We start from the raw sequence: 27,754 nt of genomic DNA, 5'->3' as shown, positions 1-27,754 counted from the left end.
GTCCCCTTCTTCCGCTTCCGGCCTCGGCTCCGCCCTCGCCGGAAGCGCATCTACAGCGGACTGGGCCTGCACTCGAGACGTGGTGGCTGGCGCTTCGGCCGGCGCGGTGGGATGACGCACAGAGGCAGCGACCAATGGGAAACGGCTTAGGCCGGAGCGCCCGCCCCCGCCCAGCCCCGCCCCCGCCCGGCGTCGGGCCGTCGGACGGGCGGGAAGGGGCGGCCGCTGGGGCAGGATGGCGGCGGCTGCGGTGGGCGCGGGCCCTGGCGCGGGGGGCCCGGGCGCAGCAAGCAGCAGTAGCGGGGCGCGCGAGGGCGCGCGGGTGGCGGCGCTGTGCCTGTTGTGGTACGCGCTGAGCGCGGGCGGCAACGTGGTCAACAAAGTGATCCTGAGCGCCTTCCCGTTCCCGGTGACCGTGTCGCTGTGCCACATCCTAGCTCTGTGCGCTGGGCTCCCGCCACTGCTGCGCGCCTGGCGCGTGCCCCCCGCGCCGCCCGTCTCGGGCCCCGGACCCAGTCCGCATCCGTCGTCCGGCCCGCTGCTGCCGCCGCGCTTCTACCCGCGCTACGTGCTGCCGCTCGCCTTCGGCAAGTACTTCGCGTCCGTGTCAGCGCACGTCAGCATCTGGAAGGTGCCCGTGTCTTATGCACACACCGGTAGGTTCCGCGCCCGGCCTAGGGGGCGGCGGCCGGGGCGCGCAGCTTGGGTCTTGGGCGCATAGAAAGGAGTGCGCCGCCCGGGGCGCGTCCCGCCGGACTGAGAAGTCAGCAGAGGGGCTACCAAGGCTTTTGGTAGGGGAGGGACACGCACAGGATTCTTAGGGAGAAAAGGGGCTGAGAAGAGAGCTGGGAGGTAAGCAAGACAGACCACAACTGCCGTGGTGGGAGGAAGCCCTACCGACAGAGAAGGGGTGAAGAGGTCTGAGGGGCTGCCAAGCCCTCCCATCCAGCCGTGGAGGTGGAACAGGTTGGGCCCTGGAACACAGGCAGCCCCCTGAGTGCCCTTCCCTCTCTTTGCAGTCAAGGCCACCATGCCCATCTGGGTGGTCCTCCTGTCCCGGATCATTATGAAGGAGAAGCAGAGCACCAAGGTAACCCCGGGCAGGGACTCTGGGCAGGTGGGAGCTCCAGGGGGTTCCTCCCTGTTGCCAACTGGTGACGTGGTCAGGATCCTGGTCTGCAGGCTGCCTGGCTTCCTGTCAAATAGGGAAGTCAGTGTAGAGGCCTCCAGTGGCCTCTTACTACTCAAGTTCTAGAATCACGCTGTGAGCAATAGTGTGTGGAGTATGTGTACCTCTGTGATCTCTGCTGTGTGGTCTTAGGAACACTGTTGTCCCTTTCAGGTACAATTTTCCTCCCATACCCTACCTGGGTTTGCTGGTAGGTAATGGGTTGGTCACATTTTGGCCGTACACCCCATGTGTGGCCTTTCCAGTGGGACTAAGGACGGATCAGAACGCTGTGGGATAGGTTTACACTTTTTTTGAGACGGAGTTTTACTCTGTTGCCTATCCTGGAGTGTAGTGACACAATCTCAGCTCACTGCAACCTCTGCCTCCTAGGTTCAAGCAATTATCCTGCCTCAGCCACCCGAGTAGCTGGGACTACAGACATGCAACACCACACCTGGCTAATTTTTTTTTTTTTTTTTTTTTTTTTTGTATTTTTAATAGAGACAGGGTTTCACTATGTTGCCAGGCTGGTCTCAAACTCCTGACCTCAAGTGATCAGTCTGCCTCAGCCTCCCAAAGTGCTGGGATTACAGGCGTGAGCCACTGCACTTGGCTAGGTTTTCACTTCTTTACAAGAGAGAGCTGTCAGGGGACCTCTGGGATCCGAAGCCAGACACGATCAAAGGAGTTTGATCTTGGCAAAATCCAGCAAAGTCTTAGAAATTAAAACAGCCAGAAGTTGTGATGGTCTGGGAACAGAAGCGAAAGCAGCACACAGGACTCAGGGCTGCATAAGGAGGATGCTTTGGGCACAGTCCAAATTCGGTTCAAGATGCCAAACCAGGGTATTTCCTGGCTTGGGGCAAGAATAGCCATGGCTTTAGCCAGAGACAGCTTTGTCCGGTATCCTTAAGTGGAAGTTGGGTGCCTGTCGTCCCAGCTGGAATCCATTTCATGCTGGACACCGTGCCTCTTTTCCAAGTGGTTGGTTTCTGGCATCTTGTGTTTTATGTAACTCAGAGAGGCAGTGCCCTGGATCGGCTTATAGAAATTGGGCCACCTATGGCTGATTTTTTTTTTTTTTTTTTTTTAATTCCCGCCTGTCTTTGTCCCAGCAAGACCTGTGTGTGCTCTGCAGTCCCGCTCCCCCAGGGTGATGTCAGACTGTGACTTGGCTCCTGGGAAGTCAAAGTTTTCCCAGAGGTGTGTAGCTGCATCACCGGATATCATCGTGTTTATCAGGTTTCCCCGTTGTACGGGACATTGTACCCAGCTTGGGCAAGGAGCCGGAAACTTCACACAGTGAGGAAAGACTGGGAATTGACCCGGTTAGACAGCCAGACTAATTATAATGACATCATAACTTCTAGGAACCTGCCCTGCAAGGCAGATAAGGCTGGTAGTCATCATTCCTGATCTCAGGTTTTCCTGAGATGGACTGAGAGGGGAGAATCATGTACCTGAGGGCCACAGCCCGGTATTGGGGAAGCTGGAATTCAGGTCCACAGCCCCCACTCTGCCCTCCCTGTGGCCTGACCACTCCGTCCTAAGATCTCCACCTCTCCTACCTCTCCTTAAGAGTGTTTGTTTGTTTGTTTTTCTGAGACAGAGTCTCGCTCTATTGCCCAGATTGGAGGGCAGTGGTGGGATCTCAGCTCACTGCAAGCTCCGCCTCCTGGGTTCAAGCAACTCTTGCCTCAGCCTCCTGAGTGGCCGGGATTGCAGGCGCTTACCATCACTCCTGGCTAATTTTTGTGTTTTCAACAGAGACAGGGCTTCATCATGTTGGTCAGGCTGGTCTCAAACTCCTGACTTCAAGTGATCTGCCCTCCTCGGCCTCCCAAAGTGAAGAGTGTTCTTGGTAGGACAGGGTTGAGCCAAGAGTCAGAAGAGCTGGACATGCGGGAATGGATCCCGGTGGATCCTGGCAGTTGGGAGTTGTTTAGCCCCGCATGCCAGACCTTGTTGAAGGCTTTCTGTCACTATGTTTGCTACTCGTTCATTCAGCTAGCGGCTATTGAGTGCCTACTGTGTGCTAGGCACCAGGATAAAGCAGCGAACAAGGACCTGCCCTAAGGTTGTACACTAATGGAACTGGATGATGTAACAGAGTGGGTGGAGAGGCCGGGCGCGGTGGCCCACTCCTGTAATCCCAGCACTTTTGGAGGCTGAGGTGGGCAGATCACGAGGTCAAGAGATCAAGACCATCCTGGCCAACATGGTAAAACCCATCTCTACTAAAAATACAAAAATTAGCCGGGCATGGTGGTAGGCACCTGTAGTCCCAGCTGCTCGGAAAGCTGAGGCAGGAGAATCACTTGAACCTAGGAGGCAGAGGTTGCAGTGAGCCAGAGATTGTACCACTGCACTCCAGCCTGACGACAGAGTGCGATTCCATCTCAAAAAAAAAAAAAAAAAGAGTGGGTGGAGAGCTCTCTGCTGGGGAAGCCCAGGCAGTGGCCCTGGGAACACAGCACAGAAGCCTCCCAAGGTGGAGATGGGTTGGAGAAAGCTTTCCTTGTGAAGGCAGGAGGTCAGCGGGAGGAGAAGGCATCAGTGGAGTGTCCCAGCCAGGAGTAACCATACTGGAAGAGCCTGAAGTAAGAGGGAATGGGAGCTGGGCGCGGTGGCTCACACCTGTAATCCCAGTACTTTGGGAGTCCGAGGTGGATGGATCATGTGGGTCAGGACTTCAAGACTAGCCTGGCCAACATGGCGAAATCCTACCTCTACTAAAAGTACAAAAAAAATTGGCCGGGCATGGTGGCACATGCCTGTAATCCCAGCTACTGGGGAGTCTGAGGCAGGAGAATTGCTTGAACCCAGGAAGCGGAGGTTGCAGTGAGCCAAGATCGTGCCACTACACTCTAGCCTGGGTGACAGAGTGAGAGACAGTCTCAAAAAAAACTATTTTTTAAAAAGAGGGAAGGGAGAGCCTTACAGAGGATCAGGGCTTCAAACCCTGGTGTGTCAGTGGCAGCTGAATAGATCTGTGGAGTTAGAACCAGCCCTGGGCTGTGGCCCTAAGCAGAGGCTCTTAATGAGGGTGACCGTATGGGAATAGGGCTACCCACAGATAAGCCCTGCCTCTGGCGCTCTAATAACCACCTGCCCCGAGCCACCCCCCGGAGCATCACTGGCACAGCAAACACCATTTTCAAAGTGTTAGGTAGTATCCCTTTGCTGAGGGAGGAGAGAGGCCGTTCCCTGGGCCTCTGTGGTGGGCGGCCCAGCTCTAGTCTGGCCTGTGGGCCCTTCTTGATGACCTCTTCCTGCAGGTGTACTTGTCACTCATCCCCATCATCAGCGGCGTCCTGCTGGCCACCGTCACCGAGTTGTCTTTCGACATGTGGGGGCTCGTCAGCGCCCTCGCCGCCACGCTGTGCTTCTCGCTTCAGAACATTTTCTCCAAAAAGGTATTTGGGTACCATCAGCGGACGTGCATGGGGTTTCAGGGGTGTGCGGGTGGCAAGCTGGTGGCATTGGAAAAACAGGCTGAGTCGAAATTTCTTTGCTATTGGAGCAGAAAAATCTTGATTGCCAATCTGCTGATTTTCTGTTTGTCATTTTGCTTTTTAAATAGTTTTGATTTTTTGGCCGGGCGCAGTGGCTCACACCTATAATCCCAGCACTTTGGGAGGCCAAGGCGGGCGGTTCACTTGAGGCCAGGAGTTCAACACCAGCATTACCAACATGGCAAAACCCCATCTCTACTAAAAACACAAAAATTAGCCAGGTATTGTGGCATGCACCTGTAATCCCAGCTACTCCAGACACTGAGGCACAAGAATTGCTTGAACCCAGGAAGCAGGGGTTGCAGTGAGCTAAGATTGCACCACTGCACTCCAACCTGGGCAAGAGTGAGTCTCCATCTCAAAAAAAAAAAAAAAAAAAAAAAATTCTATTATAAAGTTAATGTGCTCAATAAGAAAAAAATAGAGAAAAGCTCTTTTACTGAGACCAGAGCTCACTGTCGCCCAGGCTGGAGTGCAGTGGCACAATCATAGCGTACTGCAGCCTCAGTCTTTGAGGCTCAAGTGATCCTCACACCTCAGCCTCGCAAAGCACTGGGATTACAGGCATTAGCCACCAGGCCTAGCTGAAAAGTTCAATTTAAAACAAAATTTCAAAACTTGTTGAAGCCTAGTGCAGTGGCTTGCATCTATAATCCCAGCACTTTGGGAGGCCAAGACAGGAGGATCACTTGAGGCCAGGAGTTTGAGACCAGCCGGGCAATACAAATAGTGAGACCCTGTCTCAAAAAAAAAAAAAAAAAAAAAAAATTATTGCTCTTAACTCCTGTGATAATCACACACTTTTCAGGTACCATGGTTAATGCAGTTTCCCTATTGGAAATACCAGTTATTTCTAACTTTTCATTGTAATGTAGATACAATTATGTGTGTGATGTTTTCCTGTCTCAGTTATTTCATTATGATAGGCTTACAGTTCTCAGGTTAGAGGGTATGAAACGTTTATCACTCCTTTTTTTTTTTTTTTTTTTTTTTTGAGACAGAGTCTTGCTCTGTCGCCCGGGCTGGAGTGAGTGGCGTGATCTCGGCTCACTGCAAGCTCCGCCTCCTGGGTTCATGCCATTCTCCTGCCTCAGCCGCCCGAGTAGCTGGGACTACAGGCGCCTGCCACGTCGCCTGGCTAGTTTTTTTGTATTTTTTTAGTAGAGATGGGGTTTCACCGTGTTAGCCAGGATGGTTTCGATCTCCTGACCTCGTGATCCGCCCGTCTCGGCCTCCCAAAGTGCTGGGATTACAGGCTTGAGCCACTGCGCCCGGCCTATCACTCTTAATATAGTTTGTCTGGTCGTATTCTAGAAAGGTTATACCAATTTTGCCTCAAACCAGTGGAATTTCAGAGTGCCTACTTCACTTCGTCCTCACCAGCACTGACTGTTACTGCTTTATTTTTGTTTTCTTTTCTCAGTCGTTTATGCGTGGAACATGGTGCTTGTTTCAGGCCTGTGCTGTGTATGTCCTCACAAATGCACTTGCAGGTTTGGTGTTCAAGCTCAGATGTCGGGGTTAATGTCCAGCCACTGTGTTTGGGGCCTGAGTCACTGGAGCCCTTTTTGCCACTTATAGTTTTAATCACCCTCTAAAGAGGCTTTCCCTTTCCAGGTCTTGCGAGATTCACGGATCCACCATCTCCGGCTGCTCAACATCCTGGGCTGCCACGCCGTCTTCTTTATGATCCCCACCTGGGTTCTGGTGGACCTCTCGGCTTTCCTGGTCAGCAGCGACTTGGTGAGTTGGACAGCACCAAGAACACGCCATTTTCTTGGCTAGTTCCAAAATAGGTGCTTTGCTGAGGAGCTGTAGCTGCATGTTAACATTGGGGTGTTTTTTGGGCACCTGACAGCCAGCCCTTTCAGCCGTCAGCCCTCTGTAATGACTCACAGTGGCGGTGCACACCGTCGAGGAAGTGGGTTTCCGTGCGTTTCCTTCTCTGGTGTGCTTGATCCCAGGTGCTGATAGCTGCTGTGTGGGCGCCAGTAGCATCAAGGAAGAGAAGGTGACCCTTTCATATCCTGACAGTATGGTCCAGAGAGCACATTGACTTTTTATTTTTCCTCATTTTTTAATTTAAATGTTTATTTTTTAGAGACAGAACCTTGCTCTGTTGCCAGGACTGGAGTGCAGTGGTACAATCATGACTCACTGCAGCCTTGACCTCAACCCGGGGCTCAAGCGATCCTCCCACCTCAGCCCCCCAAGTAACTGGGACTACAGGCGAGTACCACCATGCCTGGCTCATTTTTTTTACTGTTTTTGGAGAGACAGGATCTCACTGTGTTGCCCAGTTTTGTCCTGAACTCCTGGTCTTAAGAGATCTGCCTTGGCCTCCCAAAGTGCTGGGAGTACAGATGTGAGCCACTGTGCCTTGCCAGCCCTGGAACTTTGAAAACTGTGCGCTGGCCAAAAAAAAAAAAAAGAGGTCGAGCATGGTGGCTCACGCCTGTAATTCCAGCACTTTGGGAGGCCGAGGCAGGTGGATCATGAGGTCAGGAGTTTGAGACCAGCCTGGCCAATATGGTGACACCCCATCTCTACCAAAAATACAAAAATTGGCCAGACATGGTGGCTCGCACCTGTAGTCCCAGCTACTCGGGAGGCTGAGGCAGAAGAATCACTTGAACCCAGGATGTGGCAGTTATAGTGAGCTGAGATGGTGCCACTGCCCTTCATCCTGGGTGACAGAGCGAGACTCTGTCTCAAAAAATAAATAAATAAGAAAGAGAAAAGAAAATTGTGCGCTGCCTAGGTGTGGTGACTCACGCCTATAATCCCAGCACTTTGGGAGGCGAAGGTATGTGAATCACTTGAGGTCAGGAGTTCGAGACCAGCCTGACCAACATGGTGAAAACCCGTCTCTACTAAAAATACAACATTAGCCAGGCATGGTGGTGCACACCTATAATCCCAGCCACTTGGGAGGCTGAGGTGGGAGAATTGCTTGAACCCGGGAGGCAGAGATTGCAACTGCAATTGCACCACTGCAATCCAGCCTGGGCCACAAGAGTGAAACTCCATCTCAAAAAAAAAAAAAAGAAAGAATAGAAAAGAAAAGAAAAGAAAAAAGGGAAAGGAAAAAGAAAAGAAGACAAGACAGGCCAGGACAACTGTGTGCAGCTCAGTTCCTCCCTGGTCTCTATTTCCATTTACTCCACGTTGAATCTTTCTGACACCTACAGGGTCTGCCTTCAGAGAATGTGTTATAAATGAATGCAGGTGCCTGCAGTGAGGAGGAGGCCAGTGTGATTCTTCCAGACTCGAGTTAGAAAGAAAAAGTAAATATTTATTGAGGTCTTAATGTGGTCTAGCTGGATTTGTGACATTTCTTATCTTTAATCCTTGGCTCCACCTGCTGCAGTAGCGGATATTACCTCTATTTTCCCAGTCAGTAAACCATGGCTCACTTTTCTCACTTTCCTTTCACACTGATGAGCTGTAATTCCTCTATGAAGAACTTTCCATCTGCCAGGACTAGTTTGTTACCTTGAAGTATGGTACGAGAAAGGCACTTTAATGCTTAACTGTTCCTTTTGATGACTGATTTTCAGGATAGAGAGTTGGAGTTTACTCCAAATGTTGACCAGAGTTGAGGGTTTGTTTGGGGGTAGGGAAGGGGTTCTCTTTTTTTCTCCAGCATCATTGTGAACTTTATGTGTTTGTCAGTTGCATGAATTACTTGTTTTCCTAGTCAAATTGTCCTGTCTTGGCCAGGCGCAGTGGCTGAAGCCTGTAATCTCAGCACTTTGGGAGGCCGAGGTGGGCAGATCACTTGAGGTCAGGAGTTCAAGACCAGCCTGGCCAACCTGGTGAAACCCCATCTCTACAGAAAATACAAAAATTAGCCAGGCATGGTGGCGCCTGCCTGTAATCCCAGCTACTCAGGAAGCTGAGGCAGGAGAATCGCTTGAACCTGGAAGGCGGAGGTTGCGGTGAGCCGAGATTGCGTTACCATACTCCAGCCTGGGCGACAGGGCAAGGCTCCATCTTAAAAACAAAAAAAAAAAAAAAAGAAAATGAAAAAAAATTGTCCTGTCTTAGCCACTGGAGCCCCTCTGATTGGTTCCCTGCCCTTATAGCCCTGTGGGTGAGCATTTATCGCCCAGCGGGATGCCTGCCTTCACCTTGTGTACTTCCCATCCCAGAGCTGCAGTCAGCCCCTCCTTCAGGGCTCCAGGTGCTGTTAGTGGGGAGCGGTGTTTAAAGACACGATCCAGGCGCCGTGGGTGTTTTTTGCTGCTGGGTCGTCATTGTTGTTCAGCCTTTACTGTGAGAAATTAGGAGGTACATACCTGGGGCAGCAGCAAAGAGTTCCTAGCAGTTAGTTTCACTTTCAGTTGAATAGTCCAGATCTTTGCCGTGTTGAATTTCGTATTTAGTTCTTGTTGCTGGTATGCTTGGTTCCTCTCCTCGTTTTCTTGGTTGCTTATTCTACCCCAGTTATTCACTGATGTTATTCTACTGTATACTCACTCATATAATCGCTTCAGAGTGAACATTCCCATGGCACAACTGGAACTAGAGTGCTGAGAGAAGGTTAGTATTTCTTTGCAGGCCGGGTGCAGTGGCTCACACCTGGAATCCCAGCACTGTCGGAGACCGAGGTGGGTGGATCCCTTGAGGCCAGGAGTTCGAAACCAGCCTGGCCAACATGGGGAAACCCCATCTCTAGAAAAAATATAAAAATTAGCTGACATGGTGGTGTACACCTACAATCCTAGCTACTAGATAGGCGGAGCTTGCAGTGAGCCAAGATCACGACACTGCGCTCCAACCCGGGTGACACAGCGAGACTGTGTCTCATAAAAATGAAAAAAATGAAGAAGTCTGGCCATGATTCCTGTCCCCTCCACCCTGTCCCCTCCCCGACCATGGATACCATTTCTTAGGCTCCTGGTTCACCTGTTCCATATTTTTGCAAATACAAGCAAATTTGCATGTATAACCACCCTCTGTCCTTCTTACACACAGAGTAGCTTTTTATTTTATTATTTTATTTTATTTTATTTTTTGAGCCAGAGTTTCACTCGCAATGGTATGATCTCGGCTCACTGCAGCCTCCGCCTCCCGGATTCAAGCAATTCTCCTGCCTCAGCCTCCCGAGTAGCTGGGACTACAGACAGCCACCACCATGCCCAGCTAATTTTTTTTGTATTTTTAGTAGAAACCGGGTTTCACCATTTTGGCCAGGCTGGTCTCGAACTCCTGACGTTAGGTGATCCACCCACTTCGGCCTCCCAAAGTACTGGAATTATAGGCGTGAGCGACCATGCCCAGCCCAAAAAGTAGCTTTTTAAATATACAGGGCAGGCACAGTGCCTCACACCTGTGATCCCAGTATTTTGGAAGGCAGAGGCAGGCAGATTGCTTTAGCCTCAGGAGTTTGAGACCAGCCTGGGCAACATGGCAAAACCCCATCTCTATGTAAAACAAAACCAAAAATTCACCCGGCATGGTGGCACATGCCTGTAGTCCCAGCTGCTTGGGAGCCTGAGATGGGAAGATCACTTGAGCCCAGGAAGGTCAAAGCTGCAGTGAGCCATGATTGAGCCACTGCACCCCAGCCAGCATGACAGAGCCAGGCCCTATCTCAAAAATAAATATTAATAGACAGTCATCTGTCCATATCTGTGGGTTCTATACTAGTGGATTCAACCAACTGCGAATTGAGAATATATGGTAGAAAAACAATTACAATACTACAATAAAGAATAATACATATTTTTAAATATTAAAGTATAACAATTATTTGTATAGCATTTGCTTTAGGTATTATAAGTAATCTAGCGATGATTTCAAGTAAATGGGAGGATGTGCATGGATTACATGCAAATACTAAACTATTTTATAAAAGGGACTTGAACATCTATAGATGTTGGGATCCACAGGGGTACCTAGAACCAGTCCTCCGTGGATACCGAAGGGGAGCTGAACTCTTCCGCGCTTTGTTCATTTCATCTCATCGTCCTGGAGAGCTCTTCATAACGACACAGAAGGCCTTTCTCATTTCTTGTAGGGCTGTGTAATAATTGTCAGTGGGTTTCCCGCCGGTTCCTCTGCTGTTGTGTGTTGCAGCTCATTAGGGTATGTATGTGTCCACACATGGACAGGAACATACAGGCTTTTGCTGTGGTCTTTTGTCTTTGCTTTTCTTGCACTTAGGACATTTTGTGTTGTTATTGTTGTTCTGGTGATTATCTTTTTTTGTTGTTGTAATACGTTGAGTAACCTCCTTTTTTTTAGTTGAGGCTATGTATGTTATGTTTGTGGTGTTTTGTTTTGTTTTCTTTTTGTAGAGACAGGGTCTACCACTGTTGCCCAGGTCGGTCTTGAACTCCTGGCCTCAAGCCTTCCTCCCACCTTGGCCTCTCAAAGTGCTGGGATTACAGCTGTGAGCCACCACACCTGGCCCATATGTTTTGTAACATGAGCATGACCTTGTGTATTTTAATAGCAGCCCTAGGCACACACCGTATTCACTAATGTTGCAGTCTGAAGATGGGGTTCCCACATGTCTGGGTTCCCTCTTTGTCTTGCATCTTCCACGTAGACTACACAGATGGCAGGTTAGTTAGCGTCGTCGCAGGCCCGTGCTGCAGAACAGGCGGGAGGAGGATGAGATGGGAGAATGTCAGCTGGTATCTGCTGCTCTCCCGTCTACCAAGAATCAAAGGCTGGAGGGGGCAGTTCCCAGAGATGCCTGGCCCAGTTGCCAGATGGCTTGGCAAAAGACAGGCGGGGATTCCTAGACTCTGGAGCAGGCGGCCTGGTTTCAAAACTTGGACAGAATGCACGAAACAGCTACTTAAGAACCAAGAAGTAAATGGTAGCCCGCAGATGACCGCGGGGAAGGACCAGAATTCAAGGTGCCTTGGAGCCAGCGGTGAGTTCATCATTCTTGTTCCTCCTGCGTCTTCAGCCTGGGCATGAGGCAGCTCAGAAGGTAGATGCAGGCCCTGAATGAGAACAGAGATGTTCTCTGTTTGGAGTTTGGAGAGTGGGAAAGGAGACTCCTAACCCTCAGAGAGAATGGAGGAAATCCCCTATTAGGCTTTTTCCTTTTTTTTTTTTTTTTTTTTTTTCTGAGATGGGGTCTTGATCTGTTACCCAGGCTGGAGTGCGGTGGCGCGATCTCAGCTCGCTGCAACCTCTGCCTCCAGGGTTCAAGAGATTGTCCTGCTCCAGCCTCCCATATAGCTGGGATTACAGGCACGTGCCATCACGCCCAGCTAATTTTTATGTATTTTTTTTTCTTTTCTTTTCCTTTTTTTTTTTTTTTTTAGTAGAGATGGGTTTCACCATGTTGACCAGGCTGGTCTTGAACTCCTGACCTCAGGTGATCTGCCCGCCTCAACTCCCAAAGAGATAGGATTACAGGCGCGAGCCACCACACCTGGATGCCTGTTAGACTTTTTCTCATTTTTGTTGTTTTTTTCTGTTTTGTTTTGTTTTGTTTTGAGATGGAGTCTCGCTCTGTCACCCAGACTGGAGTGCAGTGGTATAATCTTAGCTTACTGTAACCTCCACCTCCCAGGTTCAAGCGATTCTCCCACCTCAGCTTCCTGAGTAGCTGGAATTGTAGGCACGCACCACCACTCCCAGCTAATTTTTGTATTTTTAGTAGAGATGAGGTTTCACCATGTTGGCCAGCCTGGTCTCGAACTCCTGACCTCAGATCATCTCCCCACCTCAGCCTCCCAAAGTGCTGGGATTACAGGCGCCAGCTGGCACGCCCAGCTGTCTGTTAGGTTTTTTTTGTGTTTTCTTTTTTGCCTTCATCTCTTGTGTCCCAGGCCCCCAACAATCCTCTGTCAGCAGCAGCAGTTTCCACAGCCACCTAAAACCCTGAGAGAGGGGACCCTTCCTCTGCAGTTTTAGGAAACGTGGTCCTCGGAGCATGGGAAGAGCCCTTCTGCAGCTTGTTCTTGCTCCGTACTGTCACTGCTTGACCCTCAAATGGGGCTGTAATCACAGGAAGTAAACAGCCAAGTGCGGTGATTAAACCCCAGCTTTCTGGCTGGAGGGCCATGAAAGGGAGGGACTAGGAAACTGGAAAGTACTCAGGAGATCGTGTGGAGGGAGGAGCTGAGGACAGCGACCTCATAAAGTCGCTGACAGAATCCCAGGCTCGCCCCGAGCGTCACACGTTGTGAGGATCAGATCCTAAACTGCATACCAAAGACTGAGAACAGAACTGTGGGAGAGACCACCGCTCAGCTTTCAGACTGACCACGGGCAGCACAGACTCAGGACAGAGCCAAATACCACTGGAAAGGCTTTGAAAACATAACTGACATTGGAACCACGACCCCACAGAAGGCTGGTCAAGCCTGCAGCCTGAACCCAGCATCATCAATTGCCTGCTAAAAAAAACATCAACATTCTTCATAGGATGTGAATAAGACCCGGACTTTTATAATATGCTCAATGCCCGGGATTCCAGCCAAAATTACATAGTTTATGAAGAACCAGGAAATTCCAGGTGGTTGGAAAAGACAACACGGGCCAACAGTGCAATGACACAGATGTTGGGATTATCAGACAAAGACTTTAAGGCAGTGATTATCCCAGCTGCTCAGGAGGCGGAGATAGGAGAATCACTTGAACCCGGGAGGCAGAGGTTGCAGTGAGCTGAGATTGCACCATTGCACTCCATCCAGGGTGACAAGAGCAAATCTCCATCTCAAAAAAAAAAGAGAGAAGAAACTTTAGTACATGGAATGTTACATACAGTGGAACATTACTCAGCAGTGAAAAGGTGCCAACTCTTGTCCCTCACAACCTGGATGAATGGCAGATATGCTACCCTGAGTGAAAGCAGCCTGTCTCCGAAGGTTCTGAGCCTTGTGATTCTAGTTCTGTGACAATGTCCCAAGGACACACGGATCACGACAGAAAACATGGATGGTTGCCAGGTGTAGGAGGAGGGAGTTAGGACAAAAGAGAAGCCCCCCAGGAGTGTCCTGATCCCCGATAGTCGTGGTGGTTCCATGAATTGATGCATTTGTTAAAATGCCTGGAATTGTGCACCGCGTGGACACATCAGTCCATCTTATTAATGTATCTTTTTTTGTTTTAAGCCAGATTGGTTGGGTTCCTTTCCCGGAAGACAGATACCTATGCAAGCAGGAAGAAAATAGCTTGGAAGTCCTAACCCAATCACCTTAGGGAGCGACCCTGGGAGAACAGGCTGGCCCACCATGGAGGCATCCTGGTGGGCGCGTATATATTACAGGGGCTATTCCTCCAGTGAGGTTGCCTGCAGAAGCTGCAGGGTGTATGGCACAGGTAAATGGACTTGCATTTGGGAGTTCGGGTCTTGACTTGGTTGACATTGAGCTGGTCGCCTAACCGTGTCTTCCTTGCGTTGGAGAGGACCATGGGATCCTTCTCTCTTGGAGTGCAGTGGAGATGGAGTCAGGCAGACATCCTGCAGCTCCAGCCGGGCCGCCAATCAGTCGCCCTGGGCTGAGCCAGCTCTGTCCTACTGTGGCCAAGGTCAGCGTGGCCTGGAAATTGGCCTACAGGGCGGTGCCTACCTGATTCTCACCTGTCTGCCTGTCCTGGGACCAGCCTAGATTATTTGGGGGGGTTCCATGACCCTGATGTCTGCTAGTTGTGATTTCTTGATCCCTTATTCAGAATGGCCTCATTTTGTTCAGGGTCAGATGGTAAAGTTTTGTGAGATTTTTTTGAGACAGTGTCTTACACTGTTGCCTAGGCTGGAGTGCTGTGGCACCACCGTATTTCACTGCAATCTTGAACTCCTGGGCTCAAGCGATCCTCCCACCTCAGCCTCCCAAGTAGCTGGGACTACAGGTGTGCACCACCATGCCTGGCTAATTTTTTATTTTTCTGTAGAGACAGGGTCTCACTGTGTTGCCCAGGCTGCCCTCAAATGATTTTCCTTCCTTAGCCTCCCAGAGTGCTAGGATTACAGGCGTGAGCCATCACGCCCAACCTAAACTGTTTTTTGTTTGTTTGTTTTTTGAGACGGAGTTTCACTCATGTTATCCAAGCTGGAGTACAATGGTGCAATCTCAGCTCACTGGACCTTCCGCCTCCCAGGTTTAAGGGATTCTCCTGCTGCAGCCTACCGAGTAGCTGGAATTAACAGGCATGCGCCACCACACCCGACTAATTTTGTATTTTTAGTAGAGACACAGTTTTACCATGTTGGTCAGGCTGGTCTCGAACTTCTGACCTCAGGTGATCCACTCACCTCAGCCTCCCAAAGTGCTGGGATTACAGACGTGAGCCACTGCACCTGGCCTCAACTGTTGATGATAACATCACCTCTTGTGTTTGTTTAGCTTGAGATTCTTGTAAAGCACCTCCAAAGCTATGATTCTGTTTTATCCTCACAGCAATGGGTGCAGATCTGTGGCTTTCATATTACCGGGTGCTTCACAGGCTCAGGGCCACCTTCCCAGGACCTCCCACCCTGTAGAATGCATTGTGGCCAACAAGCAGACCACTGCTTTGCTAAACCCAGAGTTCCTGGCTATTCACGACCAGGGAAGGCTTTGGCTTATGTCTTGCTAGGTACCCTTTGGGGACCTGGCTTCACCTGTTTCCTTGGCAGGAGATGGTGGGTGATTTCCCGTGCTGTGTGGTGTCATGAGGTGCTGAGGTCATGGACCTAAAGCACCTAGTGTCTCTTGGTGACATGCCTGGGCTGGCTGCCTGTGGACCATGAGGCTCCAGACGAGCCCCTCCGCATCCCTTCCCCTAACCCTGCCAGGTAGATACAGGGAGGCGGGGTCACCGCCGCCCACTGAAGTGCTGTCTTTGCCTTGCGGTCTCTGCAGACCTACGTCTACCAGTGGCCCTGGACACTCCTGCTCCTGGCTGTCAGCGGCTTCTGTAACTTTGCCCAGAATGTCATCGCCTTTAGCATCCTCAACCTCGTCAGCCCTCTGAGCTACTCGGTAGCCAATGCCACCAAGAGAATCATGGTCATCACGGTGTCCCTGATCATGCTGCGCAACCCAGTCACCAGCACCAACGTCCTGGGCATGATGACCGCCATCCTGGGGGTCTTCCTCTATAACAAGGTGAGAGTTGGGGAAGGCTGGGCAGGGAAGGAAGCCGGCCCCTCAGCACCCAGGAAGTCAGAAAAGGAAGGGCCTCCCGGGCGCTGGAGGCTGGGGCTGTAGGTCGAAGCTTTGCCACTGACTGGTTTATGATTTTGGTGTAGCCCCATCCCACCCTGGCTTCCTTTTTCCTGCATAGGCAACCTGAGGTCCTCCAATCACTCCGGCTGCGTCTCAGCTGGGGATTTCCCTCCCTCCTCTCAAAGGCTCTGTTTAGTGCAGTGTTAAGTACATGGGATGGCAAACAGACAACAGAGAGGGCTTGCCTTCCTTTTTTTTTTTTTTTTTTTTTTCTGAGACGGAGTCTCGCTCTGTTACCCAGACTGGATTGCAGTGGCGCTCCATCCCAGCTCACTGCAACCTCCACCTCCTGGGTTCAAGCAATTCTCCTGCCTCAGCCTCCTGAGTAGGTGGGACTACAGGCGCCTGCCACCACACCCGACTAATTTTTGTGTTTTTAGTAGAGATGGGGTTTCACCATGTTGGCCAGGCCAGTCTCTAACTCCTGACCTCAGGTGATCCACCCACCTTGGCCTCCCAAAGTGTTGGGATTACAGGCGTGAGCCACCGCACCTGACCTCCTCATTTGTTTCTTAACACATGTAGATATGGGGTCTCTCTGTTTTGCCCCAGTCTGGTCTCCAACTCCTGGTCTCAAGTGATCCTCCCGCCTGGGCCTCCCAAAGCACTGGGATTACAGGCGTGAGCCACTGCGCCTGGCCAAGGACTTTCCTCCTGAGTCTGTCCACACATTGTGGTCTGGTCCATTCATGTCTGCTTTCCTTACTCAAGCCCTGTGACTTATGCTGGCCCCAGAGGTTAACTGACTTTTTTTTTTTTTGAGACGGCGTCTTGTTCTGTCTCCCAGGCTGGAGTGCAGTGGTATGATCCCAGCTCACTGCAACCTCCTCCACCTGGGTTCAAGCAATTCTCGTGCCTCAGAACTCCTGAATAGCTGGGACTAGAGCATGCGCCACCACACCCGGTTAATTTTTTGTATTTTTAGTAGAGACGGGGTTTTGCCATGTTGCTCAGGCTGGTCTCAAACTCCTGAGCTCAGGTGATCCTCCTGCCTCGGCCTCCCAAAGTGCTGAGATGACAGGTGTGAGCCACCACGGCCAGCCATTTGATTGACTGAATTATGAGCTCTTCCTTATGTCCTGTTTCATTGCTCTCTTTCTGGCACAGACCAAGTACGATGCAAACCAGCAAGCCAGGAAGCACCTCCTTCCTGTCACCACAGCAGACCTGAGCAGCAAGGAGCGTCACCGGAGCCCACTGGAGAAGCCCCACAACGGCCTCCTCTTCCCCCAGCACGGGGACTATCAGTATGGCCGCAACAACATCTTAACAGACCACTTCCAATACAGCCGGCAGAGCTACCCAAACTCATACAGTTTGAACCGCTATGATGTGTAGAGTCCAGAGGACAGGATCAGACTGTTCTGTGACTCCTTCCCCGGCTCCCACAGCAGTATCAGAAACTTCTGACAATCAGTGAATGTACAACCCAGCCGAGGGGACAGTGCATAAGTCTCCATCAGAAGACCTGGGGTTCCTGGCCTCCCGTGAGCCGCAGGAGGATCCGTTGCCTGCAGTGCAGACGGCCGTGAGCTCTGGGCAAACCTAAACAGAGAACGGTGTCTCATGCTCTTTCTTTCTGGAGTCTGTCATCTGAGGGCCGTGTCCCTGCGGAGATCTTGGCCACGTTGGACCTTTCCATGTGGAATTATTCCCCAAGCAGTGTAGCTCAGAGCACTTGTGTCTGCATTCCAGATTAATATTCAGGACCCTGTGTGAAACGCTGGGGTCACTGTGGCTGTAGACCATGAGCTGGCAGTGGGGGTGTCCAGGGCGGTGCTTGAGAACATCAGACTGGCTACTTTAATTCCCTGGCGCAGATACGCATAGGACCAACAGGGTCACCAAGCAGACAGGGAGCCTGCGAGAATCATTCAAAACATCCCCAGCCACAGAGATGGATCCAGTTTCCTGGTCATCCCTTTAGCAGTTTGCAAGTTCCTGGCAAATGTTCCAAAGCAAAAAGCGATTGCAGTTAGCATCCAGTTCCTGCCGCCTGGTGCTGTGCCCTGCACGTCAGGGTTGGCATCCACCCAGATCCAGATGGAAGGGAAACGGCTGGCTCTCCTCCGCCTCTTCTTCCCTCGACAGAGCAGGGTGCTTCTCTCGGGGTGGTGAGAAGGATCTTCAGGAAATCGTGTTCAGTATTTCAAGCTCTGTGTCTGTGGCGCTTGTCTTTTGAGAGAGTCTTCACCTCTTCTGTGGTGACTTGGTAGGTGGTTTGGTAGAGAGAGCTTGATTTTCTGAGGCTCTTGCATTTTTCTAGGGAATATTTTGTAGTCGTGTGTGTCTGTTTTTGCCTTGCTCCCCATTATGGGATGCATTAGGACTGGCTTACGGATTGAAAACCGTTTTGTTTCTAAAAGTTTAAAAACAAAGTTCCCTGGCCAGGCGCGGTGGCTCACACCTGTAATCCCAGCACTTTGGGAGGCCAAGATGGGCAGATCACGAGGTCGGGAGTTCGAGACCAGCCTGGCCAACATAGTGAAACCCCGTCTCTACTAAAAATACAAAAAGTAGCCGGGTGTGGTGGTGTGCGCCTGTAGTCCCAGCTACTCAGGCTGTTGAGGCGGGCGAATCGCTTGAACCTGGGAGGCGGAGGTTGTGGTGAGCCGAGACTGCACTCCAGCCTGGGTAACAGCGAGACTCCATCTCAAAAAAAAAAAAGTTCCCACTGATGATGCCTGTGTGACACATTTTGGTATTTAGTAGGAAATAATGTGTTTTGAAGCTTCAGGAGAAGCTTCAAAATTGTCACAATTGCTGAAAACAGAATGAATCATGAACATTATCTCAATAGTAATAGACAAGACCACAGTGTTTTGGTTCCCTGACCTGTTTTTGTGTTTATGTTAGGATCTGAATCATGTTCTGGGTAAGGGGACGAGGAGCTAACACTGCGCTAAGATTTGGTTTGCCAAATCAGATTCTTTGGTCAAGAGTCAGTCTGGGGCCAGACGTGGTGGCTCCTGCCTGTAATCTCAGCACTTTGGGAGGCTGAGGTCGGCGGATTACTAGAGTTTGAGACCAGCCTGGCCAACGTGGTGAAACCCCGTCTCTATTAAAAATACAAAAATTAGCCAGGCATCATGGCACCCACCTGTAATGCCAGCCACTTGGGAGGCTGGGGCAGGAGAATCACTTGAGCCCAGGAGGTGCAGGTTTCAGTGAGCTGAGATCACACCACAGCACTCCAGCCTTGGTGACAGAGTGAGAGTCTGTCTCAAAAAACAAAAAAAAATCAGTTGAGTCTTGGCAGAAATCAACATAAGGAACATGACAAGACCCCAGTAGGTAACCCTGAGTGCTCAGGTCTGAGCTGTGGTCTCTGTCTTTTACAGCTTCTTGCAAGGACTGTGCCCTCATGGAGGGGACCACGGCTTGGCCTGTGTGGGGTCTTAGGTGATGGCTGCCTTCTTTCTTCTTCACACCCAGCTTCTTGCTGGCACTTGAGGGGAGAGAGCAGCAAATGAGAGGTTCACCTATCTCCCAGCGAGTGAAATGTTTTCCCCGTTCAGAGAGGAAGTAACATCGCTTTTTGTTTTTCTTTCATTTGGAATTCTGTATTTAAGATGTTGTGTCAGCTGACACATGAGACACTCCTGGACCACCCTGCTTGGTGGTGAGTTTCCGCACCACCGGCCTCAGAAGTGTCCCTCTTCCTTCGTCTCTTGTTCGCTTGCTTTGTATATACTTTGGTCCCAAAGCTGAGACAATTGCTGTGTAAGACGTGAAGGCTGTTATTTGTCAGAAGAACTTGCCGCGTGCCTTCACCGAAGGCAGTCAAGTCTGCAGTTGGATTTTTCTCACTGGTGAATGACAAGAAACAGGGATCATTTTGCACTGCAGAGAGATATTACGGGAGTTGTCTATGTGATTACAGTACCTGAATCTTTGAACATGTCATCGAACTCCAAAATTAATTCGACCACCATTCAGGCTTCATGAAATCTCTGATGTTGCTGAAATTTGTATATTATTTTCCTTTTCCGATGCAAGATCTGCTGGTGAGGGGAAATGACTGTTTGGTTTTATTATGATTTATAAATTAATAAATGGGCTATTTAATTCTGTATATAAATTTACAGCAAGTACGTACACTGGAATGAATGAGGCAATCACATTACACCAAATCAGCAGATCAAAAGACAAATATTTCTGAGACTTGGAGGTCCACTTTCCCTGCCGCACCCCCCACTTGCCCCCACGAGATGAATTCTTGCTCTGTTGCCCAGGCTGGAGTACAGTGGCGCAATCTCAACTCACTACAACCTCCATTCCCCGGGTTGAAGTGATTCTCGTGCTTCAGCCCCCCGTGTAGCTGGGATTACGGGCATGCACCACCACACCTGGCTAATTTTTTGTATTTTTAGGAGAGACAGGGTTTCACCGTGTTGGCCAGGCCGGTCTCGAACTCCTGGCCTCAAATGATCTGTCCGCCGTGGCCTCCCAAAGTGCTAGGATGACAGGCATGAGCCACCGTGCCCAGCCAGACTGACATTGACCTCTGGAAGGCCGGTTTCCCAGCCAGTGCCCGCACCACATGCCCCACTCGCATGCTTTCATCTGCAGGCCTGCCTTCCTGTCGGCCTCCTCGCTGCTGGGCTCTGCGGTAGGGAATTTCCTTTACCCATCCAAGGTGTGGTCTGGCTGGTAACACTGACTCCAACCCAGCTCCTTCATTTTATAGAAGGAGGCATTTCTGAATCATGTTTGTTCACTATGGCGAGACCTTATTTTAAGTCATTCATTCTAGGAACAGTCAAGCCCCAGTCACAAAGGGGTCAAGCCAGATCCGTTCAAGTGAGGAAGCACTTGCAGTTTCTGAATTTTGCTGTGTATTTGTCCTACGTCACCCAACAGGCCCTTTGCTATAGGTGAGACATTACCAGACCCCAATACCTTAAGGTCTCACAGCCTGAAGGACACAGAACATTAAGTTATTAAAAGACCTGAAAATATTATAATTTTTTTTTCAATTGTCACCTGTTTTCAAGACTTAAATGCTATAGACTTTTCTTCGGGAATGACGTGTGTATTCATCACTGGCATTTACCAAAAATAAATGGTTTCCAGGGAATCAAAATTGGTCCCGATTTGTCAGCAAGGGTCTCTTTTTGAGTGACCCTGTGTTCAGTGTGCCCAGCAACAAAATGTAGAAGGAGGAGAAAGAGCAAGCCAACTTGGCTGTCACGTCTGGACTTACTGCAACCTTTGTTTTTTCTCCTGAGCCAAAAATAAGGACGTGCGATTTGTGAATCAATTAGATGATACAATGAAAATAGGAGCACAGCTAAATTAATGACGTGACTTTATTGAACAGAATAACATGGGAAGTCCAGGAACGTTGTGGCAGCTGTGCTTATGAAACTTTTTTTTGGTATGTTTGTTTCATGTTTTTTGAGACAGGATGTCATTCTGTCGCCCAGGCTGGAGTGCAGTGACGCAATCCCGGCTCTCAGCAGCCGCAACCTCCCAGACTCAACGGTTCTTTCCACCTCAGCCTCCCAAGTAGTTGCAATACAGGCACGCGCCACCAAACCTGGCTAATTTTTGTATCTTTTGTAAAGATGGAGTTTCACCTTGTTGCCCAGGCTAGTCTCAAACGTTTGGGCTCAAGCGATCTGGCCTGTTATGTTTTTGGTTTAAGAGACAGGGTCTCACTTGATTGCCCAAGCTGGACTGCAGTGGCACAGCCATAGCGTACTGCAGCATCAAACCCCTAAACTCAAGTCAGTCCCCTGCCTCAGCCTCCCAAGTAGCTGAGACAGGTGCACACTACCACACCCAGCTAATTTTTCAAATATTTTTAGAGATGGGGCTGTATGGTGCCCAGGCTGGTCTGGAACTCCTGGGCTGAAGTGATCCACCTGCCTTGGCCTCCCGAAGTACTGGGATTACAGGTGTGAGCCACCACGCCCGGCCTGAAGCCATTTTTGTGTATTGACAGCCAAGACTGTACCTGCGACATGCCCAGCTCAGTGGTGAGCTTTTCACACACGATACCTTTGTGAGCTTTATTAACCTTGTTTTTCAGGTGAAAATGAGGCCCAACGGGGTCAAGTCACTCATCTGGGATTACACAGCTGCTTAAATCTGGCTCCAGAACCCATTTTTCCCCATTACTCAAACCATCCCCAGCAAAGGATTTCTTTCAAACAGAAAGGGTTTGAGTTTCTGCTGAAACTATTGCCCATGTCCTTTTCATTCATAATCTTTTTGTTTAGTGATTTACTAAGCACCTACTGTGTCAAGCAGCAGGAAACAGATATGTAAGCCTCCTACCCTCAAAGCACTCAGCCTACATGACAGGTATGTAACTAAGGAGCACATGGGAACTACTTAGAAATGCTAAGACAGGGCGATGGGGGACTGGGGAGGCGGCAGGGCTCATGCCTGCAATCCCAGCATTTTGGGAGGCCAAGGTGGGCAGGTCACCTGAGGTCAGGAGTGCGAAACCAGCCTGGCCAACATAGTGAAAGCCTGTCTCGACTAAAAATGCAAAAACTAGCCAGGCGTGGTGGCACACTCCTGTAATACTAGCTACTTGGGAGGCTGAGGCAGGAGAATCGCTTGAACCTGGGAGGCAGAGGTTGCAGTGAGCCGAGATCGCACCACTGCACTCCAGCCTGAGCAACAGAGCGAGACCCTGTCTCAATAAAACCCCACAAAACTGTAGTTACCATCTGACCCTGACCACAGTGAGACCATTCCGATGAAGGGGTCAGAGTCAAGAAATCACAACCAGCAGACATCTGGGCCACAGAACCCCCTCAGTGCACCTGGCCCTCCACATTGCTGCTTAGGTGAGTCTGTTCACAAGGCTCATCTCACTCAGGGTGTCCACTTGACTTGCTGAAGAGTATCTGCAGTAGTGGTCTACCAGCTCTTTCTACTGCTTTGTTTTGACCAGTGGGTTCTGGTTTCAGCCTTTGAAATGAGCTTGGTAGAGGCGCCTGTCATGCTTATATTTTCAGTCTCAGATATATGGCTTTTTTTTTTTTTTTTTGAGACGGAGTCTCCCTCTGGCGCCCAGGCTGGAGTGCAGTGGTGCGATCTCGGCTCACTGCAAGCTCCACCTCACGGGTTCACGCCATTCTCCTGCCTCAGCCTCCCGAGTAGCTGGGACTACAGGCACCCGCCACCATGCCCAGCTAATTTTTTTGTATTTTTAGTAGAGACGAGGTTTCACCGTGTTAGCCAGGATGGTCTCTATCTCCTGACCTTGTGATCCGCCCATGTTGGCCTCCCAAAGTGCTGGGATTACAGGCGTGAGCCACCGCGCCCGGCCTTGTTTTTGTTTTTTTGAGACAGTCTCGCTCTGCCGCCCAGGCTAGAGGGCAGTGACGCGATCTCAGTTTGCTGCAACCTCCCCCTCCCAGGTTCAAGTGATTATCCTGCCTCAGCCTCTGATTAGCTGGAATTAAAGGCGCCTTCCACCACGCCCAGCTAATTTTTGTATTTTTAGTAGAGACGGGGTTTCACCACGTTGGCCAGGCTGGTCTTGAAATCCTGACTTAAGTGATCCACCTGCCTCAGCCTCCCAAAGTGCTGGGATTACAGGCATGAGCCACCACGCCCAGCAGCATTTTAAACAATCTGAAACAAATGTCTGAAAGTAGTGACCGTGGGTGTACTATCTTTCTAGAAGGTAGCTGAGCAGTATCGGTATTGAATTTGCACACCCTCTGACTCAATACAAGATTCATATCTACTAAGACACTTTTTTTTTTTTGAGACAGAGTCACTGTCGCCCAGGCTAGAGTGCAGTGGTGCAATCTCATCTCAATACAGCCTCCACCTCCAGACTCAAGCGATTCTCCTGCCTCAGCCTCCCGAGTAGCTGGGATTACAGGTACGCGCCACCATGCCCAGCTATTTATTTTTTAGTAGAGATGGGGTTTCTCCATGTTAGCCAGGCTGGTCTGGAACTCCTGGCCTCGAGTGATCTGCCTGTCTTGGCCTCTGAAAGTGCTGGGATTACAGGCGTGAACTTCCACGTCCAACCCTATATACACTAAGATATACACTAAGATACAGTGGCCTAAAAATGGAACCAAGCCAGCAGACAACAGAGTCTCACTTCAGTAAGCTGTGGTGAGTCCACACCATGGCATCCTATGCAGCCTCAAAAATCACACTACCACCCGGGCGCAGCAGTGGTTCACGCCTGTAATCCCAGCACTGCCCAGAGGCCGAGGCAGGTGGATCACCTGAGGTCAGGAGCCTGAGACCAGCCTGGCCAACATGGTGAAACCCTAGCTGGGTGTGGTGGTGTGCACCTGTAGTCCCAGCTACTCGGGAGGCTGAGGCAGAAGAATTGCTTGAACCTGGGAAGCAGAGGTTTCAGTGAGCAGAGGTCACACCACTGCACTCCAGCCTGGGTGACAGAGCAAGACTGTCTCAAAAAAAAAAAAAAAAAAAAAAAAAAAACTTCTTAATGTAGGTCTTACTTGGCATCAAAAAGTGTCCACACTGTGGATTACCGACTATTCTATAAACAGTATGGGCTGGGCACGGTGGCTCACGCCTGTAATCCCAGCACTTTAGGAATCCAGGGCAGGCAACTCAGTTGAGGTCAGGAGTTGGAGACCAGCCTGTCCAACATGGTGAAAGCCCGTTTTTACTAAAAATACAAAGATTAGCCGGGTGTGATGGTAGGCACCTGTAATCCTATCTACTCAGGAGGCTGAGGTGGAAGAATCACTTGAACCTGGAGGCGGAGGGTGCAGTGGGCCGAGATCGCACCACTGCACTCTAGGCTGGGCAACAGACAAGACTCCGTCTCAAAAAAAATTTAAAAATGTAGGCCGGATGTGGTGGCTCACGCCTGTAATCCTAGCATTTTGGGAGGCTGAGGCAGGCGGATCACCTGAGGTTGGGAGTTTGAGGCCAGCCTGACCAACAGGGAGAAACCCCGTCTCTACTGAAAATAAAAAATTAGCTAGGTGTGGTGGCGCATGCCTGTAATCCCAGCTACTCGAGAGGCTGAGGCAGGAGAATCGCTTGGGAGGCGGAGGTTGCGGTGAGCCGAGATCGTGCTGTTGCACTCCAGCCTGGACAAGAGCAAAACTCCATCTCAAAAAAGTAAAAATAAAAAACCTAAATAAATAGTATGATCCCACACTGTTCTGTGTATTTAGGGTATTTAGAGCTGACCCCTTGTTCAGATCTTAGTACAGACCTCACCTCAAGAGCCTTTCCTGACAACCCTATCATCCTGGGCCCCATCCTCCTTGTATCATAGTCTCAGCATCCTCTCCTCCTTAATAACACCTTTGAAATGATATATTTGTTTACTGACTTTGGGATTCTTCCCCGCCATAGACTGAGTTCCCTGAGAGCAGAGCTGAGATCTGAGTTGTGCATGACTCCATCTAAAAGCCACATCCAGCGCTGGCCGCCTGTTTTTGTGAGCCAGGAAGGGTTTTCAAAGGTGAACATGTGCAATCAATTGACGACAGACAATACAACCTGGGAGCCCCAATTAAGTGAAATGTTATAGCCCAAAAGAATTCCACTCTTACGAATAGACTTGGGTCTTAGTCCATTTTGCACTGCTATAAAAGAATACCTGAGACTGGGCAATTTTTAAAGAACAGAAATTTATTTCTTACAGTTCTGGAGGCTGAGATATCCCAAGCTGAGGGCCTTCTTGCTGGTGGGGACTCTGCAGAGTCTTGAGGTAGCACAGGGTATACATGGCAAGCAGGCTGTGTGTGCAAGCTCAGGTCTCTCTTCCTTTTCTTTTTTTTTTGAAACGGAATCCTGCTGTTGCCCAGGCTGGAGTGCAGTGGCACGATTTCGGCTCACTGCAACCTCCACCTCAACCGTTGCCTCCCAGGTCCAAGTGATTCTCGTGCCTCAGCCTCCCAAGTAGCTGGAATTACAGGCACCCACCACCACGCCTGGCTAATTTTTGTATTTTCAGTAGAGACAAGATTTCCCCAGGTTGGCCAGGCTGGTCTCGAACTCCTGATACTCAGGTGATCTGCAGGCCTTGGCCTCCCAAAGTGCTGGAATTATAGGCATAAGCCACTGAGCCTGGCCTTTCTTCCTCTTTTTTTTTTTTTTTTTTGAGACGGAGTCTCGCTCTGTAGCCCAGGCTGGAGTGCAGTGGCCGGATCTCAGCTCACTGCAAGCTCCGCCTCCCGGGTTCACGCCATTCTCCTGCCTCAGCCTCCCGAGTAGCTGGGACTACAGGCGCCCGCCACCTCGCCCGGCTAGTTTTTTGTATTTCTTAGTAGAGACGGGGTTTCACCATGTTAGCCAGGATGGTCTCGATCTCCTGACCTTGTGATCCACCCGTCTCGGCCTCCCAAAGTGCTGGGATTACAGGCTTGAGCCACCGCGCCTGGCCTCTTCCTCTTTTTATAAAGCAACCAGTCCCACTCCCATAAGCTATTAGCCATTAACACATGAATGGCAGGACCTCATAACCCAATCACCTCTTAAAGGCCCCACCTGTTAATACTGTTTCACTGGGGATTAGGAACAAACATTCCAACTGTAGCAACTTGTATTTAAGAAACTACTCAGTTATCATATTTTGATTTTCACGAACAAAAATTTTACGAACTTTTCTTTCTGGTTATAGAAATACCTAAGTAAGGCTGGGTAGGGTGGCTCACACCTGTAATCCCAGCACTTTGGGAGGCCAAGGCAGGAAGATCATTTGAGGTCAGGAGTTAAAGACCAGTATGGCCAACCTGGTGAAACCCCGACTCTATTAAAAATGCAAGAATTAGCCCGGCGTGGTGGTGCGCACCTGTAGTCCCAGCTCCCCTGGAGGGTGAGGCAGGAGAATTGCTTGAGCACAGGAGGCAGAGGTTGCAATGAGTCGAGATCACACCACTGCACTCCAGCTTGGGCGAGAGAGCAAGATTGTGTCTCAAAAAAAAAAAAAAAAAAACCAAACATTTAAATAAGATCCTCGATCTTCATGAGAAAATATGAACCAGAGGACATTTAGAAAAAAAAGGAAAAAAAATCTTTGATCTTGCCTCCTGACCTGCAGAGTCTAAAATATTTGCTTTCTGTCCTTTTCATACAAAATGTTGATTCCTGGTCTACAGCAACACTTGATGTAGTTGTCAATCCATAAGCGTCTGGTGGAAAAATGCTGTAACAATAAAAATGAAAGGAATCTAAAATACATGTGCATTTATTTGCACAGAAAAAAAACAAGCTGGGTAAAGTAGCTCATGCCCATAATCCTAGCACTTTGGGAGGCCAAGGCGGGAGGATTACTTGAGCACAGGAGTTCAGGGCTAGTGAGCTATGATCATGACACTGCACTCCAGCGTGGGCCACAGAGCGAGACCTTGTCTCAAGAAAAAAGAAAAGCAAAAAAAGGAAAAAGGAAGGAAAAAAAAGGGGGGGGCGGGAGGTATAGCCAACTAAGCATTATCCATCTCAAGAGGATCAGTTTATATCGGACGTCCACAGCAGAAGTTTGCTGCTTCTGGCTATCTTTTCCCCACAATTAACAAGGGTTGGCTTCATTATTTTAGAAGCAGCCCAACTGCATCTTTTAGAAAGGCGCTGTGGGCCGGGCGCGGTGGCTCATGCCTGTAATCCCAGCACTTTGGGAGGCCGAGGCGGGCGGATCACGAGGTCAGGAGATCGAGACCATCCTGGCTAACACGGTGAAACCCTGTCTCTACTAACACTTCAAAAAATTAGGCGGGCGCGGTGGTGGGCGCCTGTAGTCCCAGCTACTCGGGAGGCTGAGGCAGGAGAATGGCGTAAACCCGGGAGGCGGAGCTTGCAGTGAGCCGAGATCGCGCCACTGCATTCCAGCCTGGGCGACAGAGCGAGACTCCGTCTCAAAAAAAAAAAAGAAAAGAAAAGAAAGGCGCTGTGCCCTCTAGGCCAGCAAT

At 50.1% G+C, this 27,754-nt stretch overlaps 1 protein-coding gene across 2 annotated transcripts; it reads left to right on the top strand.

The window, feature by feature from the left end:
- Positions 1 to 223: 223 nt before the first annotated feature.
- Positions 224 to 20,952, top strand: SLC35E1 (solute carrier family 35 member E1). 2 transcript variants are annotated; one of them, XM_025366156.1, is made up of 6 exons: positions 224 to 656; positions 1,020 to 1,090; positions 4,450 to 4,587; positions 6,304 to 6,429; positions 15,507 to 15,752; positions 16,980 to 20,952. In XM_025366156.1, the coding sequence occupies exons 1-6, from the start codon at positions 236 to 238 to the stop codon at positions 17,208 to 17,210; spliced, it is 1,233 nt and encodes a 410-aa protein (XP_025221941.1). In that variant the 5' UTR covers positions 224 to 235; the 3' UTR covers positions 17,211 to 20,952. The 2 variants fall into 2 exon arrangements, with proteins under 2 accessions (XP_025221941.1, XP_025221942.1); XM_025366157.1 differs by lacking the exon at positions 4,450 to 4,587 and having other exon boundaries at positions 234 to 656.
- Positions 20,953 to 27,754: the final 6,802 nt, after the last annotated feature.

The sequence above is a fragment of the Theropithecus gelada genome, chromosome 19, assembly GCF_003255815.1.
Source record: "Theropithecus gelada isolate Dixy chromosome 19, Tgel_1.0, whole genome shotgun sequence".
Lineage (NCBI taxonomy): Eukaryota > Metazoa > Chordata > Mammalia > Primates > Cercopithecidae > Theropithecus > Theropithecus gelada.
This window is presented reverse-complemented; position numbering and strand designations above follow the sequence as displayed.

What these genes read in the sequence shown, in the direction of transcription:
- SLC35E1 (XM_025366156.1), top strand. Translation starts at nt 236, where the DNA reads ATGGCGGCGGCTGCGGTGGGCGCGGGCCCTGGCGCGGGGGGCCCGGGC. An exon ending in AGAACATTTTCTCCAAAAAG is followed by an intron (nt 4,588 to 6,303) that starts GTATTTGGGTAC and finishes TTCCCTTTCCAG; the next exon opens with GTCTTGCGAGATTCACGGAT. An exon ending in TCCTGGTCAGCAGCGACTTG is followed by an intron (nt 6,430 to 15,506) that starts GTGAGTTGGACA and finishes CGGTCTCTGCAG; the next exon opens with ACCTACGTCTACCAGTGGCC.